Raw genomic sequence first — 27435 nt, forward strand, 5'->3', positions numbered from 1 at the left:
GTATCAGCCATAATGATCATATCGGTGGATCCCTAGCTTTTTAATGCTATCATTATCAACCCGATAAGAACCTTTGGCCGATATATCAAAGCCAGTAAATAATGGATGGATTTCCTTCAGCTGAGACACTTCAGATGAGCACTATCCGCTATTTATAATTTTGAATTGCTTTAATTTTGATTTAGATTTATCGGCCAATATATCAGTTATCGGCTTTCAAATATAAAGAATTATCGGTTACCGGTATCGGCCAAAATTTTCATATCAGTGCATACCTAAAAACCATTATTTTAAATTATAAAAATACTTCACAATTTTACTGTTTTTACTGTATTTTTTAACAAAAAAAAAATGCAGTTTTGGTGAAAAATATTATAAATTAGAAAAATAATTATTTTAAAATTAATCATAATTTTTAAACCATTTTTTTTTTTACCTTACTATAATATAATGTTGTAATACTGTTCGCTAACACCCAGATCTGCACATATTTATAGCTTTGCATTAAAGCTGCAAACAAAATTGAATTGCTTCGATTTTATTCAAAATTTGATTCACTGATTCAGAATCCCTCATTAGTACTTAAACTAAATAAAATAACTATTTAGTAATTTTACAAACATACAAATGCACTTTACAATAACATTAGTTCTATAACATTTATTAATCTTAGTTAATTTCAACATTTACTAATTCATTATTAAAATCAAAAGTTGCATTTGTTAATATTAATGCACTGTGAGCTTACATGAACATGCATTTTTATTAACTAACATTAACAAAGATTAATAAACACTGTAGCAAATGTATTGCTCATTGATGTTAGTTAATACATTAAGTAATGTTAACAAATGAGATCTTATGATAAAGCATTACCAAAATGCACTACTGTGCTTCAATGGCATGTCTTTGAATAAAAGCATTACCAAATGCATAATGCAAATGCTTTGTTAACTGGTTTAATTGATTTATTAAAAAAATAAATGAATGTAAAGGATAATTTGTGGCTTCAATGCCAAACAACCCATTTTAAACTGCTCTTTCTTCTTTCAGTATGTGAAGCTGATGAATTTCCAGGAGGAGGTGAGGGCTCACCGGGATCTGGATGGGTTCTTGGCTCAGGTCAGCATCCTGCTGGACGAGAAGGCGGCCTCCCTGGATGAAGTGCTGCGCAGAATGCTCTACCATGTGGCCACGGACGGGCAGGGCAGCTGCAATGCGGAGGAGGTCATGAGTGCTCTGTTCACAGATGCCGGAGGACAGGATGCCAATGGTGAGCAGCGGGCTCCTCGCCCCACGTGCCACAGGTCATCTAGTCTAGCAATCCAGAAATCCAGGGAAACCCCTCTGAGATTGTGGTTAATGGAAGACCCACTGTCCTTAACAACAGGGAATGGGTTTTACATTTTCTCTCTCTTTCTGTCTTTTCAAGTTCACCTTTTGACCGAGACCATTCAGGGTGTGACGGCGACAGCCACTGGAGTTCGCTACCAGCAGTCCTGGCTCTGTGTGCTGTATGTAACACTTTAACATTAATAAAGAAGTGCTTTAAAATATGTATGCATATGGTTTTAAACATAACCATATTTAGTGTCCACCAGTATGTTTTTACCATATCTGCTCTGGAGGCTTCCTACGAACAGTAATGATGGCGTTGGTTTTACCGTATTTACCTTTGGAAGTGCATGGAAAGTTCAATTCAATTCACATTTATTTGTATAGCGCTTTTCACAATACATATCATTTCAAAGCAGCTTTACAGAGAATGCATGTCAAAATTACAATGCAGTTAGCAAATGTAATAATTTGTACAATCAATTTACAAATACTTTTAGCATTTAATTTTAAGGTAGAAGCAATGAAATACATCAACAATAATTAGGATATATAGAAATTTGGGAATGTGCATGGTGTCCCGAGGCAAAACAGAAAAGCAAATGGAGGATAATTAGCGTAGCTGCTGTTCATAACATTAAGCAAAGATACGTGCAATTGATCTGATATGAAATGCATTATGTGAACGCTTGGCTGAAGAGATGCGTCTTTAATCTAGATTTAAACTGGGTGAGCGAGACTGAGCCCCGAACATTATCAGGAAGGCTATTCCAGAGTTTCGGAGCCAAATGTGAAAATGCTCTCCCTCCTTTAGTGGACTTAGATATCCTAGGTACAAGAAGTTTTGTGATCTTAAAGAGCGTGAAGGATTGTAGGGTGATAGAAGATCAGTTAAGGAGCTAAACCATTTAGAGCCTTATAGGTCATTAGCAATACTTTATAATCAATACGGATCTTAATAGGTAACCAGTGTAGAGATGATAAGATTGGTGTTATATGATCATATTTTCTTGACCTGGTAAGAACTCTAGCAGCTGCATTTTGTACTAATTGTAGCTTATTTATTGAGGAAGCAGGACAACCAGCTAATAATGCATTACAGTAATCTAGTCGAGACGTCATGAAAGCATGAACTAACTTTTCTGCATCAGAAACAGATAACATATTCCGTATTTTAGCAATGTTTCTGAGGTGGAAGAAGGCTGTTTTTGTAACATATGAAATATGATTTTCAAAGGACAAGTTGCTGTCTAATATAACACCTAGGTCTTTAACTGTGGAGGATGGAGTAACAGAACATCCCTCTAAACGCAGATTGTAGTCTGAGAGATTCTGTGTACAGGTTTTTGGCCCAATAAATAATACTTCAGTCTTATCTGAATTTAATAGAAGAACATTACTAGTCATCCAATGTTTTACTTCTTTAACACACTCTGTCATATTGGATAATTTAGAGATTTCATCTGAATGTGTTGAAATATATAACTGAGTATCATTGGCATAGCAGTGGAAACTAATTCCATGTTTTCTTATAATATTGCCGAGTGGCAGCATGTAGATTGAAAATAGCAGAGGGCCTAACACTGATCCTTGCGGCACTCCATAGTTTACTATCGTTATCTTAGATTTTTCCCCGTTTATATAAACAAAATTGTGACGGTCTGATAGGCATGACCTAAACCACCGTAATGCCTGTCCCTGAATACCAGTGTAATTTTGTAGTCGATCTAGGAGTATTTTATGATCTATAGTGTCGAACGCAGCACTGAGATCAAGTAACACTAGTATTGAGACACAGCCCTGGTCAGAAGCTAGAAGTAAGTCGTTTGTAATTTTAACGAGCGCAGTTTCTGTGCTATGATGAGATCTGAATCCTGACTGAAATTTTTCATAGCGTTTTTTTGCAAGAAGGAGCATAATTGGACCGACACCACTTTTTTTTTTTGTATTTTAGACATAAATGGAAGATTTGAGATGGGTCTGTAATTTGCTAATACATTTGGATCTAATTGTGGTTTCTTAACGAGAGGCTTAATAACTGCTAGCTTGAACGGTCGTGGGACGTGACCTAGAGATACAGACGAGTTGATAATATTGAGAAGAGGCTCTTCTGCTACAGGTAACAGTTCTTTCAGTAGTTTAGTGGGTATTGGATCTAATAAACATGTTGTTGGTTTAGACGCAGTGATACGTTTATTTAGCTCTTCCTGTCCTGTTCTTGAGAGGCGATATTTGAATCATAAAACTCTGTCAAAGGTTGTATATTTACAATTGTATTTCTGATGCTTTCGATTTTCTCAGTAAAGAAATCCATAAAGTCATCACTATTAAACTTTAGTGAAATGTTTTGTTCTGGTGATGTCTGTTCATTTGTTACTTGCCACTGTACTAAACAAGAACTGTGATTGTTTTTGTTATTTTCTATGAGTTTGCGGAGATGCTCGGCTCTGGCTGCTTTTAGAGTCTTTCTACAACGGGACGAGCTGTCTTTCCACGCGATTCTGAAGACCTCTAAACGAGTTTGTCTCCGTTTGCGTTCTAGATTAGTCTTCTCGACATGTTGATCATGAACCAAACTCTTTAATGTCTCAGCTATAACTACAGTGTTTAAGGGTCAAAGTAGACGTTGTTCGTAGGGAGCCAATGAAGACCATAGGCTGGCATTATGCAAATGTGTTACACCCTACTTAGGTTCGATCTGGAAGTAAGACTGGAATTACTGACCATTTGTTTCAGGCAGTTCAGAATCAGTTCTTTCTTGAGAGACAATAACTCACTCACACTACATTCACAAACAGCCATATTACACACTGCATGAAAGGTAAATAAAAGCATAATTGGGGCACTTTAAACATACAGCTAATGTAAAGTGTGTGGCTTTCTATATTCAGCTGTAACGTGAAGAGTCTTCAGAGACGCTGTGTTTGCATTACCCGTCTGGAGCGGCCGCAGAACTGGGGTGTAAACTGCTGTGAAGTCCGCTATGTTATCCTCATCCTGGCACCGCCTCGAACGGTAAGCCATTCCTTTCACCTTCCAGTCATAACCTCCAATCATGTCTACTAATTTGCAGCCGTGTTCATTTTTACACTTGGAGTCTTCAGACTTTTTTTTACATCTGTAGAGTTGCTTCTCTCATCTCAGATGATATGCAATTTAAGATTCCTTTTATTTTTCCTCTTTCTTACTGTGCAGAAAAGTACAAAGACTGCCATAGAGCTCGGTCGCACATTTGCCACCTTGTTCTCAGACATGTCGTTTAGGCAGAAACTCCTGGAAACTAAGACCCAGGAGGACTTCAAGCAGGAGCTGGTGATTCAAAGGCAGCGGCTCTCCACTGTCATCCAGAAACCCTCGGTGGAGGAACAGACCGACCCACACAGCAACAAACCACTCAAGGTCTGATGCCGAGAGAGGCTCGGGTCATGTTAATGGCTTCACCAACCAATTATCTGCCTGTTAACGCAATGTTCAGTTTTCTCTGTGGGTCATTAAGTGCGTTCCCCACATGTACAGTCCACCTTCACATTATGCTGAACCTTGACCACATAAAACTACTCCACACTGATGTAAGCATGTCCCTCCACCACCCCCAGAACACCCTATTACCCAACAGCCTTACTGCAGATTCATTTGAAGAGCTTTTCTAAGACTCATCCAAGTAATGAATTACTACAGCACATAAAATATTAACGAATATTCATCGAATGTGGTCCACTTTGGTGAAAAGCATTAGGGACACAAATCCAGTGTTTTTTGCAGTGGGAGCTATTAGACATGTTTGATAAACATAAACGTTTACCTTTAAAGATCAGTCCGTTCCAGCTCAGAGATATGACAGTTCTTGAAATAATCTGTTTAATTGACATTCAGTTCATTAGAGTAAAAAATATTTTTATTAAACCAAATTTATATACCAAAAACTATGTATATATGTATTTCTGTTTAATTCATTTTATTTTTCATTTTACACTTTAATCATTTAAAAATACACTCCTGCTCAAAAGTTTGGGGTCAGTTAGATTGTTTCAAAGGCATATGCTTCCACTGCCCAGAAATTCTGGTCTGGATAGTTGCGAACACAGACAAGTGGATTGATACAAACAGTGAGAAATCCCAGTGCTGTTATACTAAATATGTTTAGCACACTCGGTCAAAAAGATTAAATGTTTAACAACTTCTGTAACTGTAGTATATTTTGCTTGAACTTGCAAATGTGATTTTTCTAAATGTTAAGAACCTTCCTAGTGCTTGGTTTTGTTGAAAAATGACTCCATTTTCACGTTTCACGGGCATTTGTGTTTGCATTCTGTGACTGATTATTCACACATTCACTATAATGTAATTATTTCAAAGGTTCTGGTTCTATAAGGTGATATAAAGTCAGAACTGTGAGTTATAAAGTCAGAATTGTGTGATATAAAGTCAGAATTGAGTTATAAAGTCAGAAATGTGAGATATAAAGTCAGAATTCTGAGTTATAAAGTCAGAATTGTGAGTTATAAAGTCAGAATTGTGTGATATAAAGTCAGAATTGTGAGATATAAAGTCAGAATTGTGAGATATAAAGTCAGAATTGTGAGATATAAAGTCAGAATTGTGAGTTATAAAGTCAGAATTGTGAGATATAAAGTCAGAATTGTGAGTTATAAAGTCAGAATTGTGAGATATAAAGTCAGAATTGTGAGATATAAAGTCAGAATTGTGAGTTATAAAGTCAGTATTGTGATATAAAGTCAGAATTGTGAGATATAAAGTCAGAATTGTGAGATATAAAGTCAGAATTGTGAGTTATAAAGTCAGAATTGTGAGATATAAAGTCAGAATTGTGAGTTATAAAGTCAGAATTGTGAGATATAAAGTCAGTATTGTGATATAAAGTCAGAATTGTGAGTTATAAAGTCAGTATTGTGAGATATAAAGTCAGAATTGTGAGTTATAAAGTCAGAATTGTGACATTTAAAGTCAGAATTGCAAGTTATAAAGTCAGAATTGTGTGATATAAAGTCAGAATTGTGAGTTATAAAGTCAGAATTGTGAGTTATAAAGGCAGAATTGTGAGTTATAAAGTCAGAATTGTGACATTTAAAGTCAGAATTGCAAGTTATAAAGTCAGAATTGTGTGATATAAAGTCAGAATTGTGAGTTATAAAGTCAGAATTGTGTGATATAAAGTCAGAATTGTGAGTTATAAAGTCAGAATTGTGTGATATAAAGTCAGAATTGTGAAGTCAGAATTGTGAGTTATAAAGTCAGAATTGTGTGATATAAAGTCAGAATTGTGTGATATAAAGTCAGAATTGTGTGATATAAAGTCAGAATTGTGTGATATAAAGTCAGAATTGTGTGATATAAAGTCAGAATTGAGTTATAAAGTCAGAATTGCAAGTTATAAACTCAGAATTGCAAGTTATAAACTCACAAATGCAAGCAATAAAGTCAGTATTGTGATATAAATTCAGAATTGTGAGTTATAAACTCACAATTCTGAGAAAAAAAACACACATTGTAACAATCAATTGTCAGTTTATATCTCGCAATTCTGATGAAAAAAAGTAAGAATTGTGGGATACAAAGTCGCAATTACCTTTATTTTTAATTTCATGGTGGGAACAAGCTTCCATAGTTCTATGTTTATACATTAAAAAAAAACATTAATCAACATATTTTTCTCCTCCAAATCTCCTTTTATACCCAGGTAAAAGATTTCCTCCGAGCAGGTTGTGGTATTTATGAAGACCTGTGCCGCAGGCTTCCATTGTACCTGTCCGACTTCACAGATGGCGAGTCTCATTTTCCCCAAGGCCGTGCTTGACTTCACTTTTACTAAAAATAACAGAACTCTCTGTTGCTCAGGCTGAGGTGTTCGCTGCTGTGTGGTTTCTATCCAGGTATTCTGGGCTCTAACAGATCTTTGCTGAAGTACACCACCACGGCCATCTTCCTCTACATCGCTATCCTGCTGCCGGCCATTGCGTTTGGCTCTCTGAATGACGAGAGCACGCGAGGAGAGATAGGTCTGTAGTCAAAAGTCTATGACTAAGTCATTTATGGTCATTAGTTGGCAGCTGGACTTCATTGGTAGACCATCTTGGTCACACCAGCTACCATGTTCCAATCCAGCTTGACCAGAAGGAAGTTCCAGTTCTGTGATCATGTGTTCCTGATGGTTTATTTGACTTTCTGCAGATGTACAGAAGACTATAATTGGTCAGAGCATTGGAGGAGTGATTTACTCTCTTTGTGCTGGGTCTCCGCTGGTCATCCCTCTCACCACAGCACCTCTAGCCATCTTCATCAGCGGTACTGTATCTCTCTATAAAGAAATGAAGGTTAACTGCACAGTCTCTCTACAGTTGTTTTCTCTCCTTTGTTTGTGTACTGCAGTGATCAGAGGCATCTGTGATGACTATGACCTCGATTTCCCTGCATTTTATGCCTGCATTGGCCTTTGGAACAGTTTGTTCCTCATACTGGGAGGCATCTTCAATGTCAGCCTGTTTATGAAGCTCTTTAAACGGTCAGTGGAGTAGTACCATGTGTATATCTACCAGTGATGTGATATTTTTATTATTATTATTATTTATACTGAATTCTGTATTTTCAATGGAAGCTTGTTTCTGCCACAAAATAATATTATTTAAAAGATAAATAGGACTTTTTATCTCACAATTCTGACTTTATTTTTATCTTGCAATTTTGACTTCATAACTTGCAATTGTGAGTTTATATCTCACAATTCTATTTCTTGCAATTACTTGTTTATATCTCGCAATTCTGACTTTATTTGTCCCAATTTTGACTTCATAACTTGCAATTGTGTTTATATCTCGCAGTTCTGACTATTTGTCACAATTTTGACTTTATATCTCACAATTTTGACTTTATAACTTGCAATTGTGAGTTTATATCTCACGGTTCTGACTATTTCTTGCAATTACTTGTTTATATCTCGCAATTCTGGCTTTATTTGTCACAATTTTGACTTTATAACTTGCAATTGTGAGTTTATATCTCACAATTCTGACTATTTCTCGCAATTGCTTATTTATATCTCACAATTTTGACTTCATAACTTGCAATTGTGAGTTTATATCTCACAATTCAGACTATTTCTTGCAATTACTTGTTTATATCTCGCAATTCTGACTTTATTTGTCACAATTTTGACTTTATATCTCACAATTCTGACTATAACTTGCAATTGTGAGTTGATATTACTCAATTCTGACTTCATTTGTCACAAGTGCTTCTTTAGATCTTGCAATTTTGATTTTATAACTTGCAATTGTGAGTTTATATCTTGCAATTCTGACTTTATAAATTGCAATTCCAAGTTTGTATCGCAATGACAAAAAAAGTCAGAATTGTGAGATAAAGTCGCAATTAACTTTATTTTTTATTCAGTGGCGGAAACAAATTTCCATAATTTTCCAACCTGAGAAGCACACACATTAAAGTGAGCTAATGCAACACAATTTTGAACATTTTGTCACAACCTAATATATTTTATCATAAATGTACTTAATCCATTTGTGTTGAGACTACAAGAATCATTTTTGTTAACATACAGTAACTTGCTTTGCAGGGGACTGCATTAGGAGAATAAGTGTTATTTTATGTGTTTTTCAGACATTTTTTACATGTAGCGTTCAATATGTTGGACATATAGAAGAGTTTCTCAAAATATCTTCTGGAATGTTTTTGAATTTTGTGGTAACCACTGTGCTGAAGAGTGGTGCTTGTTCTTCGGCTGTGAGCAGCTAAATGATACTGTGACAGATTAAAACACCAGGTGTAAACGGGAATCTATTTGTGAACCAATTGACCAAAACAAATCTTAATAGCAGGTGTAAATAGGGCCTTAGTATGTGAAAGACACATCTTTAGCATGTCTAAGCAACCAGATTCACATTTTTTTTAGCCTGGCAGATGGGGAAAGTCCCATAGACTGAGGGTCAGAAGCCATTTCGATATCAAATTCAGAATATTATAGAGAACATTGCTAGTACCAACCAGCTAGTATCCACCCACTGTAGCAACCCTGGCAAACACTAGTATTGTGGTGGATAATTTTACACAAACAAACACCTCACTAATTTTCTTGAGATAATATAACAACAGTTTTCTTTCACTAATGCATAAAATCTCTTCAGGCAGACACTACATTCTGATATAATCTGCTATGGCCTCTTTCTGTTGCATAAACATCATAGATCTGTGCTCTCCTGTCGTGTGTGTGGTAATCTCTGTTCGTGGCGTGCCTCAATTTAGTTGTTATGTCTTGATTTGTGCACGGTTGTTTTGATAAAAGGGAAGATCAGTTGTTTACCCTGTCCTGTGTGTCCTCTCAGTTCCACAGAAGAAGTGATAGCTTTGTTCATCTCCATTGCTTTTGTGGGCGACGCTTTGAAAGGCACCATAAACAGTAAGTTCAGAGCTCTGAACGATGCTGGAACTATTCAATCCAGAGCAGTGTCGTGGCTTGTAATATCTCAGAAATAAATCCCTAATGAAGATTTAACAGGGAAGACAGTGAGATTGGAAGAGAATAACCATGTCTATGTATTTTCACATTTTCAGAAAATTATTATTTATATGCGTTAAAGCGATAATTCACCCAAAAATTAACATTCTGTCATCGTTTCTTCACCCTCATGTCGTTCAAAACCTGTACAACGTGTGTTTATGTGCTCATCGGATATGTCTGTGATTGCTTTAGTGATCAACGCTTCAAATGTGTTGTAAATAGTCATCAGTGGCGCTCTTCACCGAGCGCTTATCCAGATACACAAGGGAGCGATTGAAAGCAGACGTCTATCTGCTCCCGCTTTCAAAACACTTTCAAACACTCCTGTGCATTGATCATTGTAGCCAATCACAGACATATCTGATGAGCGCATGAACACTCTGGCCAATCAGAAGTGTTTTCGAATCTGCTAAACAGTGCTCAAAGTGTCACATTTTTAAAATGTCAGGTACTTTTGACAACTCTAGAAGGATGAAAATAATCTATTATTTAAACAGTGATTAAATTATATATAGAAATCGGTTAAAGAACGCTCCCTTTGCAATCACTGGAGCTGTCAATCAAACAGCATGAGTTTATCAGCGACTCGAAAACTCGAATCTCTTACTTACATCGTGTTTGCACTGTTAGTTATGATGAAAGCATTCGTTAGTGTGCAGAAATTGAGTTGCAATGACGAGATCACTGCTTTCATGAGCTCAACAACATATCTGTGATTGACTACAATGTTCTTCACTGCAACCTTTCATGCCAAAATCTAATGCAACAATGTAATGCAACACTTTTCACAATCAGTTAACCCTGAGTGCTGTAACAGTAAAAACATGCTAAAAGTTTTAGAGAGAGTAAAACTTAGCTATTTCATATGCAAAGATGTCAGCCAATCACAGCAGTGGGCGTTTACACTGAAGTCCCACAGAAGACACTCCCCTTAAAACAGAGCGTTCAAATCAGAGTAGGAAAAATGACTTTTATTTCTAAATGATGACAATTTGTGATGTAAAAAGCATACTAACATTATAAGTGCACCACAGTAAACATTATAAAACAATAAAACAATGCAATTTATGACCGCTTTAACATCTGAATTAGAAAAAAATGTATTAATTCACTCACTCAATTCTATTGCTTACCACTATATCTCTGTTTTCTCTCAGTATTTCATAAATATTATCATGGCCTTATACTAGTCAATGGAAGCACAGAGGATCTGCATCGTCTGGGTGTAAAGTTTCATCAGACAGTGAATGGTACAGAGAGCGGAGGCGTCTCACTGCCTGCAACTCTGGTTCTGTGCACCAGGGAGCGCCCTATTCTCTGCCTACTGCTGATGCTGGGAACATTGTGGCTGGGCTATGTCCTGTTCCTCATCAAGAGAAGGTAATCATAGGATGGTTAACTGTAATCATCATTAGCTGCTAATGCTTGGTCATCTGTTCTAACCTACTTGATTTAAACAAAACAAACAAAAAAAAAGACTTATATTCACAAAAACAAAAAGTTGCTGATGTGAGTGTTTTTGCATTTTCTAGTTTCTGTTTTTTTTTCCAGCCCATTCCTGCATGCTAAAGTCAGGGAGGTGGTGTCAGACTGTGCATTGCCAATCTCTGTGGTCATCTTCTCCTTTGTGGGCTCCTATCTCTTCACTGACATTCAGCGTGAGCCTTCGTGTCACAACAAACACCTACAAATGATCATGTTGTATTTTTTGCTTATATCATCGTTATCAGTATTAGACTGGAAATTCATCCCGTAATAATACTGAATGTAATAGGGCTGATTGATAGTGGCAAAAATCATAATCATGATTATTTTAAATAAATATTGAAACACGATTGTTGGCGGATGATATGATCAAAGTCTGATAGTTCAGCAAAAACTATTACTTGGTTAACTAATGTAAGTAAAAAGTCCTCAAAACAGTTACAGAAGACAAGTAAACAGTCAGAAATGAATTACAAACAAATAAATAGAACATTAAAAAAAATACAAATTAAATAAACAGTGCTAAATAAACAATTTTTTCAGGAAAATTAACTAACAGTGGTATTCAGATAAGTAGCAGACCACAACAGAAACTGAAAAAATCTAATTTAAAATAACGCTGCTGTATACATTAAATATATCCTTATTAAAACTACGAAAGTTATTCAGTCAAGAGCAGTGATTGATTTTATCTTTGTCTTTTGTTGTTTTATTAACAATAATGACTGCAGCAGATTTATTAGGCTGCTGTCACTTTAAGAACTGCACGGATACAATATACTGTTACACATGCGTTTTCTTTCTCAACTGTTTACATACATTTAAGATATAACAGACTGTGTTTATGAGGATACTTGCCAAAATTGCATTTCGACATTTTTGTGTGTATGTTTTAAGACGCGTATCCAAAGCCGCGTATCCAAATAATCGTTTTACGTCTATTGTATTGTTTTCATAATTGATTGAAGGCAAAATTTATTATTTTTCAACCCATCAGAACTTAAATATTCCATTATACATGACATTTTGTCATCAAACCTTGATGACATGTTTACAAAAAGAAATATTTCTCAAAAAAATGTATGGAAATTGGGGTTGTCAAGTTCCAAAAAACATAAAAGTAGTCCATATGGCTAATGTGCTATTCTCCAAGTTTTTTTTAATTTAAATAATATATTGATAATCATCCCCTAAATTGTAGCTCCCAGATCTCTTTCACACTTAACCAAACATCCAAAGTCCCAAAGTCAGTTCACTTGGTGGCCGTATTTGTAATGCCTCCCAGGCAGCTATTTTGGGCATGCAAGACAATCTCCTATATACTTGAATTAAGTATTGAAATCTCAAAAACTGCTTGCCATAACAAAAATCTCATGGAAATTTGTAATTATTTTAAAAATTGGCGAATTGGTGGCTAATTCGTATCAATTGGTACGATCTTATACGGGTTAAGGATATGCCCCGCTGACAGCTAGGTTTAGGGGTAGACCTTTCTTTCCAAAAATTGCACATTTTCATATGATTCACATCATACAAAATGGCCATCTCACCAATATTTATGTTTTCCAGATTGGCTTTACTCGCATTTAAATAACCTATTTCAAATCTGCAACAAATTTACAATACGCAAACTGTCTTATACCTGTTGTTTCTTAGCTAAAGATAGCTAAAATGGGTATATTTCAGGTTGGTCTGACCAATGCATGTGTATTAGTCTCTGAAACATCAATACAGCAGCTGCATTGATGCAATGACTTGACCAATTGGTGATTTGATTACTTCCATTACTGGAGCTGCCATGTTAGACATTGCGGATTTCCCCATTCATAGCAATGCAAGTTAACTGTCTTGGGTATTATACAGTCTTTGATTCAAACCTGACACCTCAAGACATGTCGCAGCAGGGCATCATGATCATCTACCACTGACATCACACCATTCATAATGCATTTTGAGGTGACAGGTTTGAATGTGTTTTTTGAGCTGTTGCAAAGAGAGTAATGCTCATTAGTTTGGTGAACTATCCATTTGATTCTTCCAATATGTTGATTCACAGTTCCAGTATTCAACTACCAGAATGGAACTGTATTCAAAGTAGCGCCTTTTAATCAGCTGACAGGGATGAACGTATTAAGTGCATGCGGTCTTGGCTTTCTCCTCGCCTTGCTCATCTTCATTGACCAGAATATCGTGGTGTCCCTCACCAATGCCCCAGAGAACAGGTATCCATCCAGAAAATCAAAACCCATTTCCATCAGTAGTGTCATATATGTCTCTCTCAGTAAAACACTGAAAGTTTGTTTTCATTCTTTTCAGTTTGCTAGCATTCCATTGGTTTACAAGATCAGTGAGCCATCATTCACAGTGTCAGTTGAGCGTAGACAGTCGTGGGGCGCTGAGAGGCGGCATATGATCTCTTTTGGTGTGCGTGTTTGTGTTTCAGACTGCTAAAGGGAACGGCGTACCACTGGGACCTGATGCTCTCTGGGTTTATCAACATCCTGATGTCGGTGCTGGGGTTACCATGGATGCACGCAGCTTTCCCACACTCCACGCTGCATGTGCGTCAGCTGGCGCGGGTGGAACAGCGAGTGGAGGGGGGCCACCTCTATGAAACGTGATAGCAATACTCACAGATGACGTTTAAACATGCATGATGCATATGAGTTTGCGAGTGTGATTAACAAGACTTGTGTGTGTACCTGCAGGATAGTCAGCGTGAAGGAGACGCGACTTACGTCGCTGGCTGCAAACATCCTAATTGGTTTGTCAGTGTTTTTGCTGCCAGTGCCTCTGCAGTGGATACCGAAACCCGTTCTCTATGGCCTCTTCCTGTACATCGCTCTTACGTCTATTGATGGAAACCAGATGTGTGACCGAATGGCCCTTCTGCTTAAAGAACAAGTGAGAACCAGGCACATGGTCCAAAAGGGTTGTACCTAGTCTCTTAAAGGTGCCATAGAACGTCTTTTTAAAAGATGTAATATAAGTCTAAGGTGTCCCCTGAATGTGTCTGTGAAGTTTCAGCTCTCAGCTCAACTTTAATTAATTTTTTTAACTGCCTATTTTGGGGAATCATTAAATATGCGCCGATTCAGGCTGCGGCCCCTTTAAATTCTCGTGCTCCCCGCCCCAAGAGCTCGCGCTTGCCTTAAACAGCATAAACAAAGTTCACACAGCTAATATAACCCTCAAAATTACGAAGTGTTCATCATTCAGCATGTCTAATCGCGTAAGTATGGTATTTATTTGGATGTTTACATTTGATTCTGAATGAGTTTGATGGTGATCCGTGGCTAACGGCTAATGCTACACTGTTGAAGAGATTTTTAAAGAATGAAGTTGTGTTTATGAATTATACAGACTGCAAGTGTTTAAAAATGAAAATAACGACAGTCTTGTCTCCGTGAATACAGTAAGGAATGATGGTAACTTTAACCACATTTAACAGTACATTAGCAACATGCTAACGAAACATTTAGAAAGACAATTTACAAATATCACTAAAAATATCATGATATCATGGATCATGTCAGTTATTATTGCTCCATCTGCCATTTTTCGCTATTGTTCTTGCTTGCTTACCTAGTCTGATGATTCAGCTGTGCACAGATCCAGACGTTAATACTGGCTGCCCTTGTGTAACGCCTTGAACATGGGCTGGCATATGCAAATATTGGGGGCGTACATATTAATGATCCCGACTGTTACGTAACAGTCTGTGTCAATTGCGCTCACACCATGGCGGATTCACTATTTACATGGAGGAATATAGACACCCTCAACCTGACAAGTCAGTTTAAATACATTTGTGTAATTCCACGATTGATCAAATAATTAGCCAATTTCATTCGTCATTACTGCAAATAAGTCATTCAGATACATGCAATGACTGTCCATTATTACATGTAGATGTACACAATAGTAATCTTTTACATTGTAATCCCTTTATTTTTAATATGTGGCATGTTTGTGTGCTGCTGCACATCCCTGTGTGTGTAGCAATTGTGTTGTGCACCAGTCTATAGGCACATATTACTAACGCGCCCTTTAAATAACAAAAAAAAAAAAACTGCGCCATTGACTTTAGAGCAGGTTTTTGTTGGTTAATGGCGCAGTTGTTTTCAGTTTCCTCAAAGTAGCAACACGCCAACAATGCACCTGAACACACCTCGTTTTCAGACCAGCACGTCGATGGGTGAACAGATGGGCGCGAGTGCATTTGCTATTTAAACAACGTGGTGCTGGACGTGAAAATGACACTGTGTCAGGCTGAAACTAGCAAAAACACTTGCGTCGCGCCTGCTGTTGCATTGCGCCGGGTGTATGATAGGGCCCTGGGTATTGTTTTTATTCCACTATATTGACTTTGTCAGCTAAATTCACTGTTAGATTACATGAAGATGAGTGTAACTATATATTAAGAGCACCCTCCAGTACAGGTCAAGTTACTTAAGTCAATAAATACACATAATACAAGCAAAACACGCCCCATTAACTTAGTTTATTTAAAACCATACAGGTATCAAACACAAGCTGATCTCAATCCAAGTCTCTCACTCAGTATTATCAATGATACTCCATTTATTGCATAATTTAATAGTGCTGTCTTTGAAATGTACAACCACAGTGAAAATCAATATCAATCACTATACAGCTAGTGTAGTGAGGGACTGTTTTTGAACGGTATAAATCCTATGTTGTTTTTGAGTCCCAGGCCATTCTACCATGTGGTAGATTTACACATTTAAAGTCAACATGAAATGCCATTACCAACAGATATGGGATGTATTTTGGAGTGAAACAGTGCAAATCTGTTTTTTTTTTTATTATTTTTTTATATATATATATCCTAACAAGACACATCAGGCATCAAACACTGGCCACAGTGAAATCTCATTGTTTTAAAATTCTATTCCTCATAACATCAGATAATCTTTAGTTTGTGTTTGTGTCATGCTGTGCAGCAGTTTTGTGTTCAGCATGGACTGACAAATAGCTTTTTGCTGGAAATCATGCCTAGGTCATAAAATGTGTATTAAATCATAAGTTGACTACTATGAAATAAATAATACAAATCTGTCACTGATCATTCTCATACTAATCTCAATCTCTGTTCCCAAGACGTCGTATCCACCCACTCACTACATCCGCAGAGTGCCGCAGAGGAAGGTGCATTATTTCACAGGCCTGCAGATTGTTCAGCTGATCATCCTGTGTGCGTTTGGGATGTACCCTCTGCCCTACATGAAGATGATCTTCCCTTTACTCATGATCATGCTCATCCCAGTAAGGTATGCCATATCCTTTATCGGAGTGATCATGCCTGCTGTTTAAAGGGGACCTATTATGCCTCTTTTTTTTTTTTTTTTTTTTTTTACAAGATGCAAATGTGAAGTTTCAGCTCAAGATACCCCACAGATCATTTATCATAGCATGTTAAAATGGCCACTTTCTGGGTGTGTGAAAAGCGTTTTTGAGTGTGTCCCTTTAAATGCAAATGAGCTGCTGCTCCCATTTTTAGAAGAGGAGCTCATGCTCTGGGATACCGACAACAACAAAACAGGACAATCTCATGCACCAAAAATGTCAGAAAGGGTGTTTATGCTCAATTTTTAACTAGGAATTTTTAACAGTCACAGCCACAAAATGATTGGTGCAAACGTACTTAAGACTTTACAGATTTTCATCAGGACATTTCCTTCAAAAACGAAATTTAACCAAAATGTCCTCAGTATAATATTGCATAATATAGTTCCCCTTTAATATATTTGTGTGTGTAACATTTAGACAGACAATGCACACTTGGTGACATTTTGAGTTCAAAGGCATTCTGCATGTATTTCGACAGAAAAATTTGTTTGTTTTTTTCACCGTAACATTATATGAGGTGTTTTCTTTGCAGGAACTACTTGTTGCCGAAGATCATTGAAGCAAAGTACTTGGACATCATTGATTCTCAACACATGTAGAAGAAAAAATGAAAAGGGACTGTTAAGAAACATTAACACTTTTAAAGTGCAGGGGGAAAGTACATGTCCTATATGTATTTTTGTTAGAGAACTGTTTTCTGGCTGTGAAATGTGCCTTCAGTATCTACTATGAATCCAATCTTTCTACAGTGGTCCCTGCCCAGTTTTATTTATTTAGTAGAATCATAAACTCTTATTTCTCTTCCCATGAATCTCAAGTGTCTCTTTGTTCAGTCACGGCATGCATCTGGCACTGGGATATGCGGTGAACAATATTATTATTTTATATTGCTATCTGAAACTGCACACAGAAATATTTGATCAAACAATACAGCAGAACAAACACATTTCAAAACACATCTCAACACATTTCATTCAGAGCTTACAATCCTCTAACGTGTTCAGGTTTTATAAAGTACTTTATAAAAAGTTCTGATGCTGGTTGACAGATTTTTAAAATCAAATCCTCACCAACACAACCTTTGACTCGTACTCGTAATACAATATGTCTGCCCTCTTTATATGTCTTTGTGTTTGTTCATTATTTATAAGAACATGATTCAACATGGCTGATGAAAATAGTTTGATGCTTCAACCTCAGATTATTTACTGTTATTTTCTGTCGATGGAGAAATGTGTACTGTTCTCAAAATACTTTGCGGGAAAAAAGATGGTTTGATGTAAAGAAGAATATATATATATTTTTACCAAATTTAGTTGCATAATTCATGCACCAGAGGGCTACATTCCCTACAATAAGGACTTGTGCTTTTTCAGTCTAAATGATTTTTGTCATGTCCAAATCACCCTACCATTTTTGTTTTAAATTAATACTTTTATTCAGCAAGGATGCATTAATAGATCAAAAGTGTCAGTAAATACATTTATAATGTTATTTCAAATAAACACATCTTCTAGTCATCAAATATTAATGAAAAGAATATCAGTTTCCACAAAAATATGAAGCAGCACAACTCTATTTAACATTGATAATAATCATAAATGTTTCTTGAGCATCAAATCATCATATTAGAATGATTTCTGAAGGATCATGTGACACTGAAGATGCTGAAAATTCACAGAAATAAATTGCGTTTTAATATATAAATGTCTAAAATGTATGCCATTTTATATGATGTAATGGACAAATCTTATGATTGACTCAAAAGCATACAATTTGAGGCTGCTCGATCTGTGGAAAACACACAAAAGCTTATATAAATGTACAGATTGGTGATATTAATGTTTATAATGACTGTCTATAAAATTAATAAACAAATGGTTTTGCTATTGATTTACATTAAACCTCCCAAAACTTTGATAGCATTTTAAAAGTGCATCTATACTTTACATTTTCTGTCCATTGTGTGTTTTTATAGGGCAGATTTTAAGAATGGCACATGCGCCACAATGATTGTAATTCATCTGAAAGTTGTGTATCCTAGCAACATGTGAATAAAAGCCCACCAGTGGTGAGCGTGAGCTCCGAGGAGTCAAGAGGGCTCATGTACTGCAGACTGATGAGGAGCTGTTTACATGTAATCAAAGGCAGGTCTCTTAAGACACAAGCCTCCAGCAGCACCGCAGAGATGCAATCACCTGTGTGAGCCTGACTAAGGATTAAAGCAATTTCCATGAGGTTTGTTTGCATTGGGGAAGTCGAGAGATTAATAATTAGCAGGTGTGTAGGTGAACTTTCTATTGATCTTGCAGTTTGTCTTCATTTACTCACCTTCATGACATTCCAAATGCTTTATTTTCTTTCTTCTGTCAAACACTAGAACAGATGTTTTGTGGAATGTTAGAGCTGCTCTTTCCCATAATTTCTTTTGAATTTTTTTTTTTTTTTTTTTTTAGCATGACTACGCTGGTCCACCAGATCTAACCAGCATAAACCAGCCTGGACCAAATGGAATTCATGCTGGTTCGTGCTGTTTTTCTTCTCCCAGCAGGGTAGTAGACAGTGAGTCAGGCTCTGGAGAGAGAGAGAGAAGGAACACCACATAAGTAAAACAACTTGTGCACTTCAATATTCCACATATACTGAAGTCATACAATAGCTTTGGGTGACTGAACACAGACTGAAATTAAAGGGGACCAATTATGCCCCTTTTCACAAGTCTCTGGTGTCTCCAGAATGTGTCTGTGAAGTTTCAGCTCAAAATCCCCCACAGATCATTTATTATAGCTTGTCAAATTTGCCCCTATTTGGGTGTGAGCAAAAATACGCCGTTTTTGTGTGTGTCCCTTTAAATGCAAATGAGATGCTGCTCCCGCCCCCTTTCCAGAAGAGGGCGGAGCTTTAACAAAGCAGCCAAAATGAGGATTGTCAGTTTGTTCAAACCGCGTCGACACCGGGTGTGTCTCATGAAAGTGGAGCCACGGGCTCTTTGATCGCCCCCTGGAGGCTGGATGAAGTACAGGTCATAAACCCCGCCCTCTCAATGCAGTCGAATGAGAATTCAGTGAAAACTTAAAAATAAATTCTGCTTCAAATAAAACTTTCTGAAAGATGGTTTTGGTCATTTAAGGTAGTTGTTATCACATTGATATATATTCAATTGTTCGTTTTTGTGATGATTTAGATTTTAACTAGCAATTTGATGCTATAGAAACGGGGCGTGTCGTCATGATTCAAAGTTGATTGACAGCTTGTCTGGAGAACTGTCGGAGCTTCGAGGGGAGATTGAAGATGTATTAACTAACTGTTAATTTTCGATTTCTTTGTCATTAACACCAACAAAATGAGTTGTTCAGCAGTAAACTGTACTAACCGACCTACAGGATCTGACGGATCACCGAACCTTTTTCTGTAACATTAAATGTGGGCGTTATAAGCTAATTAATAAATGTTATTAGTTAAGATAACACACCTAATGTTAACCATGTCGGGAAAAAGCAGGTGATCGTTATCTGGCAGTTACTTATTTTTATGGGTATAAAATAATAATTAGCAGGACAAAACTAATGATAGCTTACTCTAATTACAGCAATCGATCTCCTGTAACGTTAGTTGAACTTGATTTAAAATGGCAGGACCGTTTCTGACAATTTAGAGTTGTTTCTAGTGGCATATTATATTGATTTTATCTACTGAATTTGCTGTTTCAAAAATATTATTGCTCTAGAAACAGAATAGCCTATTATTTTATAGGTACACTTTTAAATTGTGTATAATTTTTATAGTCTATTTAAAATACTAGAATGATGACGCGGAAGTTTGATATCGCGACTCCGCCTCCGGCTCAACTGACGATTCTTTCTGCGCATGCCCAGGCTCCAAACTTTTTTTTTTTTTTTTGACGTATTGCGTAACGTGTCAGCGCCCATTCATCAGCCCATTTTGGCTTCAGTTCAATACAATGGAAGGAAGCGCGTCGTCCATCTTTTTTTACAGTCTATGGTCGACACTGATGGAGAGACTCAGGAAGAAGTTACAACTTTTAGTCGTTTCTGAATGGTTAGTGGTTCAATTTATGTTGATTCAACTCATCGACAATCATGTTAATCTTTTGTGCAAAACCCATATGGATGCCCACTATACATAGCGTGCCTGTTTGACAAAAAGAGTCATACACACCAGACTAATGTTTATGATTGCTATCAAATGCTGTGAATGGTCTAATATTTTTTTTCAAAATATCGCTTGGACAGAAATGCTCCCTTTTCAGCAATCAAGCTTGCCAGGGTCAGCTTAAGATAATGAGACTCTAAATAGTGTTCAGTGCTCGTCTGTGCAGCCAAAGCCATGCTTTGCTCAAACTTTTGCCATGGTGTTAGAACTGGTCCACCGTTTTTGCTCTCGAAAACAAAATGGCGGTGGTGCTGTGGGTGGAAACATGCAGATTAAGGGGCGGTAATATTACAATAAGATCCCCTTATACGTCACAAGGGGAGCAAATCTGACCGGCTCATTTTGCTTGCCAAAACATGTTACTGGATTGTCCTTTTTCAAGTTTTCTGGGTTGGTAGATTCACAGAGGACCGGATTATATCATTTAAACACGGAAAAAGTCAGATTTTCATGATATGTCCCCTTTAAATTTGTTATTCATTATTTATCTTCCCCTCTGCTCTCAAATCTCATATATCAACACATGCAGCACACCCCAGAGAGCTAAAAAAAAAACACACACACACATGAGAAAGCTGTGAAATGAAAGAATGGATTTTTAAATCCTCCTTTGCATCCTAATTGCCCCCTAATATGCTGTTAATTTATTGCATATTTTTTTCATTCACTCATTTCTTCTGTCCTGATATTGATAGTGTTTATTTGATTTCTTTTTGGGCCTAAGCTAAATGAGCACAACAAATGACTCAAATTCTTCATTCCCTTTAAATTAACAACAAAGCGTGAAACCGCCAGTTTTATTGTCTTCATCATAGTTGCCTGAGGGCGATCAATAATCTCAGAAATCTTCACATTGGTCTCACTCTCAGTTTTTGATAGTATGTACACATTATTTTGTCTTGAATGACAAATGGCTGCAGCTGTGTGAATTCTTCATGTATTGTACCGTAAGATTGTACTTCCAGCCATTAAAGTGATTTCAGCCTCTTTATCATAGAATTACGTGCCACAAAATGGAAAGAAAATAGCATGACCTAGATTTCAAACAAGCCGTATTTTATTGTATGCGTCAAACATTCTCCTTTTATTCTCCTTTTTATGCAGAGATGGATTCTCAAACAAGCATTGTTTGGTCATTTTCTTTGGCTTTTATGTCATAAGTAATGCAGACTTAAGAATATTCACAGTGCATCGCCGGCTCTATTGGGATCATTTACATAACTGCTTTGCAGGGAGAGGAAAACATGTCATCAACACACCCCCACCCCTCTCACCTTCTCATCTCTGTATGGAAATGAACGCCTTAATCTTCCCCTTTGACATTCAACAGATAAGGTAATCAATGAAGCATGCTGTCTGTTTTCTCTCTCAGAGCAAGGTGTGTGCGCACTATGTGCTAAAAGCCTCCGAGTCCTTGATGAATTCACTCGCCCTATGATTTGCTTTCAATTCAAAGTGCTTTCGCTCACAATAGATCACCTGACAGCCTAATTTTGTGTAAATATAAGATGTCCACCATTTCTAAATACGACAAGATCGGATTTCAATTACACGTGGATGTACTACAAATATTGAGATATAAGAGACACAAATATGAGAGATACGTTTTTGAAAGATTTGAAATGCAAAATGTCATGCAGTATCTCAGCACTGTTTACACAAACTGCTTGTTTTTATTGAGGAAACCTAATTAAGTGTTTGCTTCACAGATTAAAGTCACCGTGATTTTTATGGAAAATTTCAGTATTTATTCCCCCATCCAATCTAAAATGCATGTTTGAGCTGTTTTAACTGAAAGTAACTTGAAATATCTTATAATAAGCCATTGTTTTGTCTCATGCACACAGATGCACATTGATAAAAGCCACTTGAATATAATAATTGAACTAAGACCTAGGTCTGTGAAACCAGGCATATATAAGTGCTTTTCTGTGCACATCATTATTTATTTTTTTAATTAATGTGCCCTTGTAATTTTTAATCAAAATAACTTCCCCTCCCTCTTGCAGCGACATCTCTTCTCTGATGACATGTTTACTGGTGTGAGGGCGGGGCAACCTGTCACTCATATGAGATCCACCAATAGCAAACCACGACCATCCAACCAATTCCCCATGGACAAAATCAAGCCCCATCCTAAATTTTCAGGCGATACCAGTGATTTTTCACTATAATTTACAAAAATTATCTGCATTTTCATGGGTTTAAAGAAAAGAAAACATATTTGTGCATCAAAACCACACTTTTCCTGGTAAAAAATCAAATTGATTTTCAAAAGTCAAAGGATTTGTGACTGCTGAATGAATATCTGAGTTTACTTTCTGAGTAACGTCATTTATTTAAGCCATGAAATTAACATCATTCCTTAAAATAAGTATAATAAACATGCAAAAAGCATTTCCAACATCTCCAGCATGTTTTATAACTACCCCAAAATCAAACATAGTTCACCCTTATGTACATTATCATGTCCGTCAAATACTTAGATAAGAAATACATAATTATGTATCTGTTTTCAAATCCACATCATTTGAATACCACAACATCAGTGTCTGTCAAAAAATAACGTGCACAATACACGGCAGTATTTATGAGAAACAGGTTCAGCGAGTCGTGCATTTCCTGGAAAACCCACAGTACTGGATGTTTTGTCCCTACTGGAAGAGGGACAAAATGGCTGTCTGTCAGAGACGATAACATGCATAATACATAACGCACATATAATAAATTGGTTCTTCACTCACTGAAATTGAATGGGAATGATCAGGGAACTGAGTGAAATACTTCACACTGCATGCTAAAGAGATTAAATCATCAATCCAACTTCGCCGGGATAGCAAACATCATTCAACATGTCCTGGTTTTGACGGACATTTTTATGCACAAACTATGCATTCTGATCCTGACATTCCTGTCAATCAGCTTTCAGTTAAAACAGCTCAAACATGCATTTTAGTCTTGGACTAGGCTTAAAGCCTCAAATTTGTCAGTTCAATTAATCACACCTGATTTGTATCAAGCAGTACAGTGTTTTTAGCACCGTTTGAAATTTTCCTGCTTTAGCATTCTTAACATGCGATATCTACACTTGACCTGTACTTGACATGCATTCATGCTACCAGACGGCAAGTGCCTCTTACACAATCCATTCTTATGTTAGTTATTTATATGCTAGGAATGTGAATGCTTGCAAAGAGAAATATAAGGTGATGTTTTCTTTTGCTTCAAATAGAGTCGGTTCGCACAAAGGTAAGAATTAATTATGAATGGTGATTGTTAAAGGTTATTTGATAAAGCTTCTTTCAAGTCCTGACCTGAATATCAGATTGTGTTCAATATTATCTAAGTTGTACCACAGATTCAGGTCTTTGTTTTCTGTCTACACCAGATTATTAGTGCTTTTCCTAGTACTGGAGCATATGGAAATTTGGACCTTTCCTTCACCCGTACTCATGTTCATTGTTCAGATTTTAATTATCTCTCTGCTGTGTAGTGGTTAATCTTTGTGTTCTGGTAGAAGACATTAACTCAACACTGCGGTGTCTTTGATATTAGCTGTTAAATTTCATACAGCAGCTGTGTGAAATGATCAAAAAAGATAATCTCTGGATGTTCAAGGTTTTCTTGGCATAAACAAAATGTGATCATGGTGTGAATCATCAAGACGCGAAAGTGATCGTTCACCCAAAAATTAAAATTTTGTCATTGTTTACTCGCCCTGATATGCACCATAACACTTTTATTACATGAACAAAATAAGATATTTTAATATTCTTTAATCATTTAATAAAGTTCATATAGACTTGGATTAAACCACTCAATTCATATGGATTATGTTTATGATTAACATAAGCTTGAAAATGTTAGTGTTCAATGGATGGACAAAAATTATGAGAATATTAAAATTATCTTCATATATGTTTTGAGGATATCATACAGGATTAAACTTCATGAGGGTGAGTAAACAATGACATCATTTTCATTTGAAAATAGGTTTGTGAAATGAACCTCAAAAGATTATGCCCTGAAATCTGTATTTCTTAATTTTTAATTGTAACTTTCTTATGGCTGTAGATGCCAGCATTAAAAATCTAAGTGCACAATAAATAAAGTTGTCTTGAATCATAAAGAATCGATTCTGAACTGCCAAAACATGTAGTTAGTAATTTCAGTCTTACTTGCCTAACAATATAACAAATTTGCATAAAGCCCACCTATGGTCTTCATTGGCTGACCGTGAATAACATCTACTTTGCCCCGCCCTCAAACATTGTAGCTGGTTTGTGTTGTGTACATGTCGAGAAGAAAAGCAAATTCTCTTTGTAAACACTTTCAGAGAATGAGGATGTGAAGAAGTAGTGGTTAAAATGACCACAGTGATACAAAAGCAGTATAACCTTTTGACGAATGCTTCTCAGTTAACCTCCATGAGGTCTAATGAGATTTACAAAACGCTTATCCACTAAAGATGGGACGGTACCCACTTTATTTGGACCACCTTGCTGCTTTTTACATTAAAAGCACATTTCAGTATTCTGTTGATACAAGAAAAATGAGTCCCTCCTACTAACAAAAGCAAACTTTTCTCCTATATCACTTGTTCATATTAACACTCTTGACTTTAGCTTGCTTTCATGCACAGCTTCTACTAATTAACACACCACAATGTGTTTTCACAGCATTCTTTCATTTGTGTGAATTCATGCACTTCATGGATATATTTGCTCCTCGCAACTTTGATAAAGCATTTTTCATGAGTGAAATGTGCAAAAGCAAAGTGATGGATTGGCAAGAAGCAGCTCACAAAATGAAACTGCTTTCCACATCTCCTCAAACTTTTCTTATGTTTTCATATTTGTATGTTACTAGTTCCAAATTCCAAGAACATGTTATGCGGCATTCCCAGGTGTTGATGGATAAGTAAACAGGTAAACTCAACTTCTAGTAACTTTTAGTATAAGTAGCAGCATTTTATCTACATCTCAATGCAAGCTCAGTGCTTTACTGATACATTTCCGATAAATAGATGTGTAATATTTTTAGTAACTACATTTATTAATGCAAAACAATAGTAATATGAAATTTGCCTAAAACACCATACTACGTACTATGTAAATTGCATACAGAAATACAGCGGTTACCCCTGCACACAAAGAATCGCTGCAGTCATAAACCCCACTTTACTATGCATCATACAGAGGTATTCAGATATATGTTCATACACCCCCCCCCCCCCAAAAAAAACAAACAAAAACAAAACAACAACAACAAAATAAAATAAAATGATTTTATGAATGGCCTATTTTACATATGGAAATTGGTTTGGATTAATTCAGATTGATGAAAAAGTGCATGGAGGCAGAGTGATAATGTTTTTTTTTTCACCTCAATTTTTAAAACAAAGAGCAAAACTTATAAATTATAAAAAAAACCTTATAATTATAAAATAACAAAATTGTGACATTCCCCCGGTTTCACAGACAAAGCTTAAGCTAGTCCTAGACTAAAATGCATGTTTGAGCTGTTGTAACTGAAAGTTACGGAAGAGGATTAGGGCCAAGCAATAATAAAAAATAAGACCATCTCGAGATTAAAGTTGTTAAATTTCGAGAAAAAAACTTGTTAAATTTCGAGAAAGTCGAGATAAAATGTTGAGAATAAATTACGAGAAAAAACTCGTTAAATTTTGAGAAAAAAGTTGAGATAAAATGTTGAGAATAAACTTGTTAAATTATGAGAAAAAACTCGTTAAATTTCGAGAAAAAAGTTGAGATAAAATGTTGAGAATAAACTCGTTAAATTACGAGAAAAAAACGTGTTAAATTACGAGAAAAAAGTTGAGATAAAATGTTGAGAATAAACTCGTTAAATTACGAGAAAAAAACTCATTAAAATTTTGAGAAAAAGTCTAAATAAAATGTTGAGAAAAAATCATTAAATTACAAAAAATAAGTCATTAAATTACGAGAACAAATTCGTTAAATTATGAGAAAAATGTCGTTAAATTTTGAGAAAAAAGTCGAGATAAAATGTTGAGAATAAACTCATTAAATTGAGAAAAAAGTCATTAAATTACGAGAACAAATTCGTTAAATTACATTTTTCATTTTTCTCATAATTTAACGAATTTGTTCTTGTAATTGAACAACTTTTTTTCTTGAAATTTAATGACTTTCTTCTCAACATTTTAGTTTGACTTTTTTTCTCGTAATTTAATGAGTTTATTCTCAACATTTTATCTCGACTTTTTTCTCGAAATTTAACGAGTTTTTTCTCAAAATTTAACAACTTTAATCTCGAGATGGTTTTATTTTTTTATTATTGCTTGGCCCTAATCCTCTTCTGTAGAAAGTAACTTGTACTGATAGATCAACATAGATAGATGTTTTGTTTTATAGTGAATGTTTATAAATGCTGCTTAAATGTCCTAATTGAACTAAGGATTAAAATCCTGGCTCAGGCTAAGCCCTGTCTGTGAAACCAGGTCTATATCTTTACATTTAAGGCTGGATACAACTAGTGCATAGCAGGTGCAGTGA

General features: G+C 36.1%; 1 protein-coding gene across 4 annotated transcripts in view; it reads left to right on the forward strand.

Annotated features, from left to right (window-relative positions):
* Positions 1 to 18622, forward strand: part of LOC137004437 (solute carrier family 4 member 11-like) — a 43018-nt gene extending 24396 nt beyond the window's left edge. For 3 of the 4 annotated variants that reach the window (XM_067364876.1, XM_067364789.1, XM_067365040.1), the window contains 16 exons: positions 1054 to 1273; positions 1433 to 1514; positions 4227 to 4350; positions 4531 to 4734; positions 7034 to 7118; positions 7227 to 7352; positions 7525 to 7638; positions 7723 to 7855; positions 9690 to 9763; positions 11023 to 11245; positions 11417 to 11523; positions 13407 to 13572; positions 13794 to 13967; positions 14059 to 14254; positions 16475 to 16644; positions 17256 to 18622. In XM_067364876.1, the coding sequence (XP_067220977.1) occupies positions 1054 to 1273; positions 1433 to 1514; positions 4227 to 4350; positions 4531 to 4734; positions 7034 to 7118; positions 7227 to 7352; positions 7525 to 7638; positions 7723 to 7855; positions 9690 to 9763; positions 11023 to 11245; positions 11417 to 11523; positions 13407 to 13572; positions 13794 to 13967; positions 14059 to 14254; positions 16475 to 16644; positions 17256 to 17322 (2265 nt within the window). In that variant the 3' untranslated portion in view covers positions 17323 to 18622. Of the gene's footprint in view, positions 1 to 1053; positions 1274 to 1432; positions 1515 to 4226; positions 4351 to 4530; positions 4735 to 7033; positions 7119 to 7226; positions 7353 to 7524; positions 7639 to 7722; positions 7856 to 9689; positions 9764 to 11022; positions 11246 to 11416; positions 11524 to 13406; positions 13573 to 13793; positions 13968 to 14058; positions 14255 to 16474; positions 16645 to 17255 lie in introns of those variants that run through there. The other variant, XM_067364957.1, reaches the window with a different exon arrangement.
* The last annotated feature ends 8813 nt before the right edge of the window (positions 18623 to 27435 follow it).

Source organism: Chanodichthys erythropterus, chromosome 1 (genome assembly GCF_024489055.1).
Source record: "Chanodichthys erythropterus isolate Z2021 chromosome 1, ASM2448905v1, whole genome shotgun sequence".
NCBI classification, from domain to species: Eukaryota; Metazoa; Chordata; class Actinopteri; order Cypriniformes; family Xenocyprididae; genus Chanodichthys; species Chanodichthys erythropterus.